Source organism: Drosophila suzukii, chromosome 3 (genome assembly GCF_043229965.1).
Source record: "Drosophila suzukii chromosome 3, CBGP_Dsuzu_IsoJpt1.0, whole genome shotgun sequence".
NCBI lineage: Eukaryota > Metazoa > Arthropoda > Insecta > Diptera > Drosophilidae > Drosophila > Drosophila suzukii.
The window spans coordinates 83,035,344-83,048,675 of NC_092082.1; the positions used below are offsets into that span (position 1 = coordinate 83,035,344).

Here is a 13,332-nt window from a genome sequence, read left to right on the forward strand (position 1 = left end):
GTTATCATAAACTGTGGCACCTTGTGTCATTTGTTAAATATTCTTATTAGTAGTCCCAAAAAATTCATAAGATTTGTATGATATTTATATAAATGTATGGTATTATAAAGAAAATATATTGTCTTTTTAATCCAAATTAATATATTACCTCTGCTTATGTAAGATTATATTTATAATTTCGTATAATCTTTATCCAAGTAGCTAGAATATATCTTCATTTCGGAATTCCGGTAGGTGTTAACGATTCCATCAGGCGTTACAAAGACCTGGCGTGTGGGCCTGACAGATTAACAGCATATTTATAAGGCGACCCTGCTGTGGGGCTGTAAACGAGATAGCAGTTAGTATATAGAAGTTAGTATATCTGATACGGTAGCTGCGTATAATTACCTTATAAAGAGTTGATTTACGGCTGACTTTGAAATGATTAAGGTGGCAGCAGATCAGCTTTCTGGGAAAAAAGGAGTTTCTGGGCGACCAAGGTCGTTGGGTCTCTGTCTGGTGGCGCTTATCTGGACATCTGGTAAATATGCGGATGTTTTCTAACCGCCGAGATGAGAAAGATAGCGAGGGTTATAAATAGGTTCCCCCATATTTGTGAACTAGATTTCGAGCAAATATTTGGCTAATCAAATAAATGCGTCATCTAATCGGCCATTTAAATTGCGCGCCCAAATTGGAAAGTGGCTAACACTGTTTCCAGTGTGCATTAGCGATGGAACCATCGATAAGCCCTACCTGGCGATAGGCGGCGTTCAATCGAATACCCCGCTCGATAACTATTCGATACCGAACTCTGTGGCTGCACACACGCACCCCTGTTCTAATTGAAGTTAAATAAATTAACTAAACAGTTTTTGACCGAAACAAAATTCGCCGTTTACCACGCCCCCCGCCGCGCAGTTCGTCGGCCGTTTCGCAGTACACCTCCCCGCACCATAGTTTCCCCTATTTTCTGCCAAATCAAATACGCCGTCGAGCGCTAGGGATGTGCAAAAAAAGTATCGACAGCGGATAGCAACTCGTCAAGCAACCTTGCTCGTTATCGCTACAGTACCAGGGAAAAAAATAAAATTAGCAACAAAAGCATATTTGGCAGCCAAGTTCGAGTGCTAAACGCTGCTGGAAAAGCATACTTTGGCTAAAACACGCCTTGCCCGCCCATCTCGCGATCGTTTCGATTGGGAAATTATTGGTAAATTGCAAATCGGTGAATCGGGGCAAAAATAATATAGCAAATATACAAATATACCCCAGGCCAGCAAATTAGCCAGCACAGAGGGAAAGGAAAAGGAGCGAAAAAAAGAAAGAAAGAAAGAAAGAAGTAAACGCCAACTGCAACTGCTGAACTCGAAACACCAACTACTGCTGCTCCTGGCCTCCTGGCAATCGGACATCGCCCATTGGCACATCCACACACACACACACATCCCGATTCCGATCCCGATCCCGATCCAATCGACGTTATGAACAACAATAGCAAGCGGAAAACCCGACCCACTGGCGGTGGTGGTGGCGGCGGAGGAGCTGGCGGCGGCATCGCAAGGTAAGAAGAAGCACCAGCTGCTGCTGCTGCTGCTGCACTGGCAAAAAAAAAAAAAGAGACGACAGTGGCGTATGGCGAAGGGGGCGGGGGCCAATGTAACCCCAAGGGGGGAGGGGAGGTACACAAACGCACACTAGTGCATTTGGGGCTGGTTTGCTTATGCTTTTGCTTTCTGCTTTTTGCCTTTTGCTTTTTGCCGTCGCAGTTTGCAGTTCGCCGTTCGCCGTTGCCGTTGCCCTGACAAATTGAAAACCCGCGACAACCAAAAGCGCCACAAAGAGCTCTTTTCTCTCCCGGTCCGGTTGGCTAAAAAAAAATCAGAAAAAAAAGGTGAAAGCGCGTCTCGTGTCGTTTATTTTTTTTTTTCTTCTTTTTTCCTGCTTATGTAGCTACTTGACTACTGCAGCATCTCTTGGAAAACCCAAACCATTCTTAAATCTTTTTTGGAATGCAAATGGCGCTTATATAATAGGCCATCGCGTGTGTGTGTGTGTGTTTGCAAGTGTGTGTGTGCTTTCAGCATCGAACTTTTTATGCTTTGTTTACATTTCCCTTTCACAACGGCCAAATGTGTGTGTAGAGAACATAATTTGTTTAAAGGTTTCCGTTTTGTCGCACCAATGAGTCGCATTGCCACCCCCGTTTTTTAGGGGGGGCTACATACCCCTACCCAACCCCCTTTGGCCCCCAGCCGCCCCCTCCCCTGTTCTCTCGCTGCTGCGCCCTTAAAATTTTCAATTGAAATATGACTGCAGCGCACACATCCACATACACATGCACACATCAACATCCACATCCGCATTTGGATACAGTGCGGAGCATAAGTATCGGCACGTTCGCCAGTTTTATCCATTATCTCGGCAAAACTAAGCCTAGTCAACATCCGATTAGCGTAGGTATATGTGTAGAGGTTGACTGAACCACTCATCAAAAGAAATTATATTCAAATATCTCTTAAAACCATACTGGTAACAATGTTAGGTAAATAGATTATTTTGGAGGAGTTGAGATAAGGATAACACAGTGTAATCTATTCTTTAACTAAAAGTTATCTGTTAAATGTAAATTATAAACAATCGTGACTTGATAAAGACTACGTTATTATCGCACCAATGACCATTTCTTTGTTTAATGTTGAGCACTAAATACAAATATAATTTGGAAACGAAAAGTTTAGGAATTCCCTAAAAATATCTCTGAGTCAGTATTCTTCATAATTCAATCAGTATAGTCGACTCTCATTTAGAGAGTCGTATCAAACAAATATTTTTATGTTTAAATATTCTACAGTGGGCACTAGAAAAAGTTGCATTAAAAGAGGGTACTGAAAAAACAATGTTAAATAATAATAAGAAAGAAATTTAAAAAACCCGGAAAAACAAAATACTTATCATTTATATTTGTTTTAAGCAGTTACTGACATTTTGTAACTTAAATAATAATGTAATGAATGGTGTAATTTGAGGTCTTCAGCATGATAATCATAGAAAAAAAGGTTTCTATACAAATTTCTACAAAATATCTCACATTTCCCAAAGACGATAGGATAGCCTTGAAGTGGTATTACTAGTAGGGAGCACTGTGGTGCCATTTATTTATGCCTTATCACACGAGTCTTCCTCGCCGAGTCATACTTATGCCCCAAACTGTTTGCGATGCGCGTTCGTTATTCATTGTGTACCAACACCAACTCAAGCTTGTGGGCACAGTGGGCCTGGGATGGGGCTGCCTGCGAATCGGGCCCACTGTGCGGCCCATGGGCCCATGGTGATGCACGCACACACTCGCTCACGTATAAAGCACGTAGTGCACTACATTTTTTACTCTCGTCGGCGCTCGCCTTTTTTCGAATGCATTTTCTTGCATTGTCAGCATTTTGCAGCTCTGCGTTTGCCGCTCGCCGTTTTCTGTTTTCAGTTTTTAGTTTTTAGCTTGCAGTTGCTGTGACGTGCGGCGGCTGCGCTGAGTTTCGTATCGTTCTTTGGCACACTTCGAACCCCTCCTAACCGCCCGTCGAAACCCCCGAGAGCGCCTGCCCCCCTTTGGGGGTCTGAAATTTGGGTCACTTTACAATTTGCTGACCGAACGATATACCACCTCGCTCTTGTTTTCCGCCTGACGTCTATGCATATTTATTCGCCACTCGGCCATGCACACTTGCATTTTAAGTTTGCCTCCGTCGCAGCCTATTTCCCGGATCCATTCGTTCACCAAACTGTTCAGCACCTCACCTCACCTCACGCATGATTCACTCTTGAGCGCAATCAATTATTTGTTTTCATTCACCAAAATGTGCACAGTGCACGCTTCGTGAATCAGCTATAGCTACTGCTACTGCTACAGCTGCCCCCTCTCCATTCGGTTCCGCAACGCCCCTGCCCCGCCCCCACACCCACGGCGGGTTCATTGTGCGTTGCGTTGCGCATTTCACGGTCGTCGATCCTGCCCGCACGCAACCAATGCCAAAAACACCCCGAAAAGCGCCGAGCAAAGCGACCAGGGAATGAGTCGGATTCGAGCTGCGACCGGGACAAAGCTGGCCAAAGGGGTTTCAATCGGCTGATTACTTTCGCGGAATGCATACCGCAGGCCTTGCTAATCACTTAAAAATTTTTGAACACAGTTTTCTCCTTGAAAATCACAAACGAAACTCTCTTGGAGCTCTTAAGCAAATATTAAATATCTATAACCATACAAATATGTGTTTGAAAGGGGTAAAATCAGGCTCATGTCATTTATACCTTATTTAAAATAATGATTTGTTCTCAAATAGATGTTAAAACTAAACTCAAACCACTATGTTTTAAAGCTTTGTTTAATTTGTAATTTGGCGCCATACATTATTTAAAACCATTTAAGTAATTGAACAATTTTAAAGGTTCAATAGTGGCACGCAACTAAAATCATAGCTTAATCACCTGGACTTAAATATTGTGTTTTCCCCCAAGTCTTTGTTTTAAACTTGAAATGATAAGATGTTATGCTGGCACTAAACAAATGACTTCGTCTTCTACAAGGTGATTCCCCGAAAAGTCTTTGTTTGCATAGTCGTATAGTATATCTTGCTGGTACTAAAAAAAAGATGAGCTAAAATGCACAAACACAAGGCAAACTGACACTACTGCGCTCGCAGGGGTGGCGGAATGGAGGGTCAGGTCAAAGTTTGCGAACGAATCGATATCGCCTTGCCAGCGTGCCTGAATGCCATCGAATTTCCAATTTCAGTCAGTCTTCTGCCTTCCAAACCGCAACGCTAACGAATAGTTTAACCCGAGTGCTGAACTGAACGCTTCTCTTTGCTCCTCCTCTCCTTTTCGCAGATACAACTCGAACGACAACAGCTTGAGGCCCGCAAACAACAAGGCAGGTGCAGGAGGCGGGAACGGAGGCGGAGCAGTGCGTCCGGTGGCGCAGGGCGTCTACAACAACACGTTTTTCATGCACTCGGCCACGGCGCTGGTGGGCAGCGTGGTGGAGGTGCGCCTGCGGTCGGGCAACATCTACGAGGGCGTATTCCGCACATTCTCGGGCAACTTTGACATCGCACTGGAGCTACCGGCGTGCATTAAGTCCAAGAATCTGCCGGAGGAGGGCAAGGTGCCAAAACACATTATATTCCCGGCCGACACCGTGGTGACCATCGTGGCCAAGGACTTTGACTCGCAATACGCCACCGCTGGCGCTTTTCAGACGGATGGCGCCATCTCTGACAAATGCAACGGTGAGTTCCAGCTGAAAATATTATATTTTAAAGACACGTACTTAGTAATCTCTGTGTTATAGGTGCGCGCCTTGACGAAAAGGAACTGGAACCGTGGGACTCTGGCGCCAATGGCGACATTGACATAGAACTAGACAGTGCCGCCAACGGCTGGGACCCCAATGAGATGTTCCGCAAGAATGAGAACACGTTTGGCGTGACCTCCACATTCGATGACTCTCTGGCCTCGTACACGGTACCGCTGGACAAGGGCGACTCGCTGGAGTTTAAGGAGGCCGAGGCCAAGGCCGAGAAGCTGGCAGCCGAAATTGAAAATAATCCGACGTGCCGCGACCGTCTGGACTTAGAGAACGGCGACGAGGAGGCGGCTTTCGCGGCCGTGGAGCGTCCGTCGGCCGAGCAGGAGCAACAACGCGGAGATCGGGGCGACCGCGAACGCAACGATCGGGAAAGGGAGCGCGAGGAGCGGGACAGGGACCGTGACCGTGATCGCGGCAACAAGCCCCGTGGTGCCGCAGACTTCCAGCTGCGGGAAACCATGAGCAGTGACCGGTACATCACCAAGCAGACGCGCAGCATCACCGGACCGCAGCTATCACATGTTGGCATGTCCTCGCAGAGCAGCGGCCGCGATCGCGACGCTCGCGGCGACGGCAGCCTGATGATGCAGGGTGGCGGCATGGGCGGCGGGGCTGGCCAAAGCGTCTCCACGCAGTCCACGGCAGCTCTCATGCTGGCCGGTGGCCTGAAGGGCGCAGGTCCGGCCCCGTCTGCCAATGCGGCCACGGACACGTCCAGCAAGTATGGCGGCGGTTCGATGGTGAAACGCAAGACTGTGCCCCAGGGTGGCAAGGTGATGCGCAACAATGTGCCTACAGGCGGCAGCAATGTCTCCGTGTCGCAGGGCGGCAACGGAAACTCTGTGGGTCAGAGCAAGGGCGGATACCAGCCGTCGATGGGCATGCCGAGTCAGTACTCCTACCAGGGTAACGCGCAGATCATGCACGGGTAAGTCGGAATGGCCTTTTTGGTTTAGCTACCAAATACTAACTTCCGTATGCCAACAGGTCTTCTCAGTACCGCAACCAATCTCACATGGGCGGCGCAAACAAGCTGAATGGCGATTCGAACGCCAACGCAAATAAGCCGCTGCCCCAGCGCCAGATGCGCCAGTACCAGGGCACTCAGAGCAATTCGTCTCTCAACTACGGCGGAGAGCCGCAGTCGCTGGGCAAGCCCATGCACGGCTCCCATGGTGGCCATCCAGGGCAAAACAGTAACTCGCCTCCGCTGCAAACAGGAGTGCCCCAGCAGCAGCAGCAGCAGCAACAACAACAGCCGCCGCAGCAACAACAACAGCAGCAGCAGCAGCACCAGAACATACAGACACAAGGGCAGAACACACAACCGGCGCGTCAGGTGCGGACGCGCGATAACCAGATGCAGGAACTGCGACAATTTGGCCAGGACTTCCAACTGGCCCCCAGCAACACATCACCGCCCCAACAGCAACCACAGCAGCAGCAGCAGCAGCAAGTACAGCAGCAGCAACAGCAGCAAGTACAGCAGCAGCAACAGCGAGCATTGCAGCAGTCTGCCTCGCCCCCGCAACAGCAGCAGCCGCAGCAGCAACACGTGGTCATGCACCAAGTGCCGCCGACGCACTTGCACCAGGCGGCTCTCTCACAGCCACACTATGTGCCTCAGCAGCAGCCCCAACAGGCGCCGCCTCCCCAGCAGCAACATGTGCCGCTCCACTTGCAACAGAAGGCCCAACAGCAGCAAATGGTGGATGCCCAGCATCAGCATGTGCCGAAGCAGCACCAGCAGCAGCCCCAGGTGCAGCAGCCGCCGCCACAGCTGGTACAGGATCCATCGCAACAGCCGCTGCCCATTTACCATACAATGCCACCGCCGCAGACTTCGCCGGTGGTTATTACCTCGCCCGTTCTAATGGAGCAGCCGCCGCCACAGCCCATGCCAGTGGTGCAGCAGCAACAGCCACAGCAGCTGGTCACACCCAAGCCGGAAGTATCGCCGGCACCGAGCAGCAGCACCACCACGCCCACTGGCATAGCCAGTACGCCCACAACGGGGGTGATTGCCGGCGCTGGATCCGATAAATCCACCCCGGCAGCGCCCAGTGCGACGAACAGCTCTACGACGGTGGCCACTGGCGCGGTCGCAGCTGCTGGTGGTGCCAGCGGAACCACGCCTGTGGTGAAGAAGCCACATGTGCTCAACCCGTCTGCCAAGCCGTTCACACCCCGCGGGCCCAGCACTCCAAATCCATCACGCCCCCACACCCCACAGACACCTGTGCCCATGACGAACATTTACACAACCACGGGAGGACATGTGCCGGCGCCGCCGGCCAACCAGCAGATCTATGTGGTGCAGCCACAGCACCCATTCCAGCCCCCAACACACCCGCAGGCCGGACAGCCACCGCGACTACGCCGTGGTAACTACCGTGAGTACACTTTGCATCTATTTAAAAATTATATTTTATTTAAATTAAATATACAGTCGTTTTTTGTCATATCCGAAGAATATAGACCCTTCTAGATATATACATTGTATTTGAAAATTGGCAGAACACAACTAATTTTACATAATAATTATCTAGCTCTCATTGCTGGGTATGACATATTTTCCGAATCAGCCATTGATTTTGTAAACATAAAGGTTTTGACTGATAAGCATAGATATAGTATTCCAATATTTGTAGTTTTAAGCTCCTTTCAAAGATGTATTGCAATACGTGCTAATAATGTGATCTGATATCCTGCAGCTCCAATGGCCGCATCGCAGATGCACGTATCGGCCTCCGCGGCCACGGGTCAGCCGCTGATAACCACCGGCCCCATACAACAGTTAATCCAGTACGGCCATGCACCGCACCAGCAACAATTCCAATCGCATGCGTACGCGCCAATGCAGATGCGCGTGTACCAGGACCAGCCGCAGCAGCTGCAGTTCATGGCGCATACGCCACAGTCGACCACACCGTCGCCGGGCCAGCCGCACCAGCAGTTCCATCCGCCGCCACAGCCCTCCCCCGCCGGCGGGGGACCCCAGCAAGCGTACACGCCTCCGACGCAGGCGACCACTTACCAGCTTATGTGCGTGCACCCCCAGTCGCTCATAGCCAATCACTATTTCCCGCCGCCGACGCCGCAGCATCCGCAGCAGAATCAACAACAGTATCAGATCGTGATGCAGCAGCATCAGCCGCAGTGAGAAAACGCCAGCTGGGCAATGGCGCACGGGAAGGTGGCGAGCTGGAAGGCGGGGGGAGACGGAGATGGAGACGGAGGCTCCTCCTTGTTAATGTCGCCGTAGCGAGTGGGAGCTGTACGGTCAGCCGACATCAAGCAACAGTTACACATATACAGACACAATACACAACATGAAGCACTCACCACACCCGCATCCGCAACCGCATCCGCACCTGCATCAGCATCAGAATCCTCATCCGCATCAACCTTGAGTAAACGCGCGGCTTTCGTTGTCGCTCCAAGCGATTTTCGCCCCACAATTCACATACATGCCACACATCAACCCACATCCTTATGCCATGTGCACGAGCGGCTCATCCTGTAGCACATCTCTCACAGACCGAAAAACAACACCAACAACAACAACAACTAGGAAATTATAAAATACAATTAAAACAAAAGGAAACTAGTAAATTTTTTGAAATTGCAAGACTTCTACAGCGCACGGAAGCCAAAACACAACAACAGCAAAAAAACAAACAAACAATCACTGAAAAACACCAAACGTATGAAAAAGCAAATGCAAAAAAAAACAAAAGAGAAACAAAACAAAAAATTAGAAAGCTAAAAGCAACTGTCGAATCAATTATAATACGAGATCGATGAGCGTTTGTAAGGAGCGTTTCCTGCCCCGCACAAGTCCTGTTAACTGATGCGAAAATTCCAAAACTGATTGGCAACCAAATTGATACAATCACATTGTAAACCGAAAAGCAAATGAAGTAGAATCAAAAACTTATGAAGAAGAAAAGCAAAAAGTCGAATTAAGATAAGAGCGAAATTTTGTAAAATTGTTTTAAACATAATTCTTTGATGCACTTTTGCGCTCCTCTCTGCTATCTATAGTTTTATCCGCTTTGGCAATCGACCGGCACACCCCGACACACACGCTCCCATCCCCCGAAAACCCAGAAAACCCAGCCTCGCACACCCAATGCACACACGCCCACCCAGCAACACAAAACCCCAGAAGCAAAGCGACAGCGACAGACACCAAAAACCCAAGTCATCATTCCAAGTTAGTTTTTCCACCGGTGCAAGGAAAGGGCCAAGCTCCATCCAGCGCATTCCGATTGTTAAATTACTTTAGCATATAATGTAAAATCGGTTCGGGAAGAGTTTACCGAAGCCAAGAGCCGGATGGAAGCTCTTTGCTTGCCCTGCGGGAAATGAAAAACGAATATGAATTCTTAGAGCGCTTCACATTTATTCTTTTCGAAATTCGGTAAAACTAATTGATTTTTGTTTAAATTGAATTTTGTTTTCACTTCTATCCGCCTTTGTTGCACTTCTTTCGCTAGCATTTACCAGAAATGTTGTGACATCGCTTTAAATTATTGTTTTGATGTTTCTCGAACAAATTTCCTTGCTACACTTACAGGCTAAAGCAAATGTAAGAGCAGGAGCTTGAGTCAGGCTTCCTTTGGGTTTTAGTGCCTCCGTTGTCCCTAAATTAACGAAAAGAAAATTAACGAAAAGCAATCCGTATTACTTCTTTGCCCGTCATAAATCAGTTTGATTATATTTCGTATGATCTAGAAGCATCTGTTGTGGTCTGTTTTGTTTTGTAAACTTTCAAGTTTCCTTAAATGAAAAAAAAAGAATATAAAATAACAATTATTATAAATTTAAATAAAAACAAAAACTACAAAAAAAAAAACAAAAAAAAAACAAAAACATCTAAAACTTTTGTGTATCCTTATTACAAAGGGGTTTTTCAGATGGATCTTGGGCGTTGACGTCTGGTGGATCTGAAAGTAACTCTCAGAAATGGCGCCCAATGTTGAGATTTCTTTACCCAAACTCGTCAAAATGGCTGTGATATGATTGCGAATACATAAGGTCACAAACATTTTAACGACATGGTATAAGAAAGATGCGAATCAAACGGTTACGAAATGCGATTTTTGCCCAGCTGCCGAAATTCGCACGAAACTCATCAAAATGGCTGTGATATGAGTAGATAGTAGGCAACATTTCACAACCCTTTGAGGAGTTACGTAAGAATTATATGTTTTATCACGAACACTTGTTGGTTTAGCTATCCGCCGTTATCCCTTTTTAATGGACTGGCTTTACGAGTATATTCGCTGTGAGGGGTCACAGGTCACGAGTGGTATCGATGCTCATTGCAATGCCCATCAAAGCTGGCTGTGATACGATTCAAATGCAGAAATATCTTTCTTCAGCCCTTTTTGATGACATTGAAAGTAAGATACGAGTTAACGTCGTCACGCACACACACGCACAATATTACGCACACAGATACACAAGGATATTATTTCGGCGAGCTCCGATGTAATTCACGTAACCGGCGACTACGTAAGGCGTTTAGGGCGTAATAACGGCATTTACATGCCGCTAAACGCACAACGTAAAGTAACTAACGTAGACATAAGCGGCTTTCGTGTGTGTGTATGTGTGTATACTGTACGAGTGTGGGTAGGTTGTATCCTGTAGTTTTCCTATTTCCGGCCTCTCGTATAATTCGTCTGAGTGGGGCGGTTGCCGAGGGAACTGGAACTGAATTCAACTGAGCTAGAGGATTAAATTAGTCTCAAAGTGTACGTTTGAGTTTGAGTTTTGATGTGTGTGTGTGTGTGTGCGCGCGTGTCCTTTTGCGCGCCTTGCGCAGGCTTATCCTTCCTTACGTTTCTGTATTTTTTTCTGTATCCTCCTTTGTTCTGTAGGTTAAGTAGCCGAAATTCGTTGCATGTTGCATACATCTTTGCATCACAGGAACAGGATATGCCTGCATATGTGTTGGTGTGTCCTGTGCATTTGCATGTGAATGTGAGCGTATACGCCGGCGTCGACTGCGACGGCGACCACCGCCCTCTGTCGCGGCCGAATCGTCTGCCATCCAGTCTAACTGTGCCTCCCGCCGTCTGTACGTCCGTCTGGCCATTGTATGTATGTGTTTTGGTGTGTGTGAGTGCGGCCGGTTCACCCTTAACATGCCCTTCCCAGGATCTGGCGGCGGCAGGAACAACAACCACCACCACTCCGCCGAAAAAGGACCAATTTTTCGAAATTGAATTTGAGTAGCTGCTGCCCAAGGCATAGTCGATTTTAGATACATTTCGAGACATTTAGGGGAAGGACTGGTCTAACCCCATTCATTGCTAGTAAGAATCTCTGGTAATCGAGTTTTAATGAACACTGAGAAAAATCTAACGCATTATTTGGAATATTTCCTCTAATTTGCAGCCTTATACGCAACACTCATTAAAAATACTAATACTATACTATCTAAATGGAGTTCTGAATGATAAAACAATTAAAAACTATAAAAAAATTTAAAATCCATTCAATATTACCATGAATCTTAAAAAAACGGCAAAAATTATATTATATTAAATTGACGTTTGGTAAAAGCTCAAAAAAATAATATTTCATTTTGATTTCTTTGTCTAATTGAAATTTATATTCTGTGTTGTCTGATAATGTTGGTTAATCTAGGCTTAGTTAGACCCTAATCTAATACAATGGATCTGAATTTAAAAAAAAATTTGAGTAATAAAACGAAAAAGTCTAATATTTTCCTTATGATAATAATGCAATTATGAATAAACATCTCTCATTTTCTCGCCGTGTAGGGTGTTTCCCAGTCGGCTGATTGATTTGTGGCCAGTCTCGGTTTGTTGTTGCCGCTCCTTGGCTCCTTGCTCCTTGCTCCTTTGCTCCTTCCTGCGTCTGCTGCAGTTTTTGCAGTAGAGTAGTACAATACACATAAATGTGTATGAAAAGTAAGCGGCGAGGCGAGGCGACCATCCCTTATCCTGGTGCTCCTCTCTCCTCTCTCCCGCGCGCACACACACACACACACACACACACCCTACGCTCTTTCTCTTTTTCCTCTTCCTGTTGGCACTCTTTCTCTATACGCCATCTGCTGTGTGCCTGTGTGTGTATAGTATTACTACTCGTACAATCGCAGACGGACTTGGTCTAAAGCCACCCACCCTTCTGCCTTTTGCCTTTCCTTTTCCTATTCCTTTTTCATTTCCCTCTGCCTTTTCCTCATAATCATCATCATCGTCACCATCATCATCGCCATCCTCGAACCGAAACCCAAACCCAAACCCGTCGTCCTGGGGCTTTGGTCCTGGCGCTAGTCGGCGTTTGTCGTGTGTATACCGAAATACGTAAAATTCATTTATGGCCAGGGCTGATTGTTGTTGTTCAGCCACTCCCGCTCCTTGATCCTTCGGCTTTGTTCCTGTTTCAGGGCGACGCCGCCGCCGTCGCTGTCTTCACCTTCAGAGGCATATCCTTTCTTTTTTTTGTATTTTGGGAGTTCCGCCCAACAGCGAGATGTACTTAATGCGCTTTTAATGATGGGGCTTCGATGAGCGCTCTCCCGGTTTTCCAGGGTGCTCCGCTGGACATCATACATATCTGAGGCTCCTCCTTGAAACTGGTTCCCAGCTCCTGGCACATCTGTATCCTGTGGATACACCAGCGTATCCTTAGCGTTTTCACATCCGCTTCACGTATCCTTTTGCCTTTTGCGCAGTTTCTAAATGGCCGCAAAACAATGACTACGAGAAAAAAAAGGAACGCGTTGTACGTTCCACTGTGGATAGGAAATTTTCACCGCTTTTCTTCGTTCACTTGGGATTTTCACTGCTTTCGACGCTTCTTACGACATTTTCATGCACAGTTTTCGGGACCGTGCAGTTTGTTCGATTTTTAGCATTCACATTTATTTATTTATTGTGCATTTTACCATTCGATTAGCAATAATTTATTAACCGGTTTCTTGCCCGTGACGTTTTCGC

The 13,332-nt window shown here is 47.0% G+C and overlaps 1 protein-coding gene across 2 annotated transcripts; it reads left to right on the top strand.

The window, feature by feature from the left end:
- The first annotated feature begins 786 nt into the window (after positions 1-786).
- Positions 787-8,954, top strand: Atx2 (Ataxin 2). Of its 2 annotated transcripts, XM_036817313.3 has the most exons (6): positions 787-1,195; positions 1,258-1,546; positions 4,867-5,267; positions 5,330-6,275; positions 6,335-7,740; positions 8,062-8,954. In XM_036817313.3, exons 2-6 carry the CDS (start codon positions 1,467-1,469, stop codon positions 8,508-8,510), a joined length of 3,282 nt encoding a protein of 1,093 aa, XP_036673208.3. In that variant the 5' UTR covers positions 787-1,195; positions 1,258-1,466; the 3' UTR covers positions 8,511-8,954. The 2 variants fall into 2 exon arrangements, with proteins under 2 accessions (XP_036673208.3, XP_036673209.3); XM_036817314.3 differs by having other exon boundaries at positions 787-1,546.
- The last annotated feature ends 4,378 nt before the right edge of the window (positions 8,955-13,332 follow it).

What these genes read in the sequence shown, in the direction of transcription:
- Atx2 (XM_036817314.3), top strand. Translation starts at nt 1,467, where the DNA reads ATGAACAACAATAGCAAGCGGAAAACCCGACCCACTGGCGGTGGTGGT. An exon ending in CATCTCTGACAAATGCAACG is followed by an intron (nt 5,268 to 5,329) that starts GTGAGTTCCAGC and finishes TCTGTGTTATAG; the next exon opens with GTGCGCGCCTTGACGAAAAG. An exon ending in AACGCGCAGATCATGCACGG is followed by an intron (nt 6,276 to 6,334) that starts GTAAGTCGGAAT and finishes GTATGCCAACAG; the next exon opens with GTCTTCTCAGTACCGCAACC.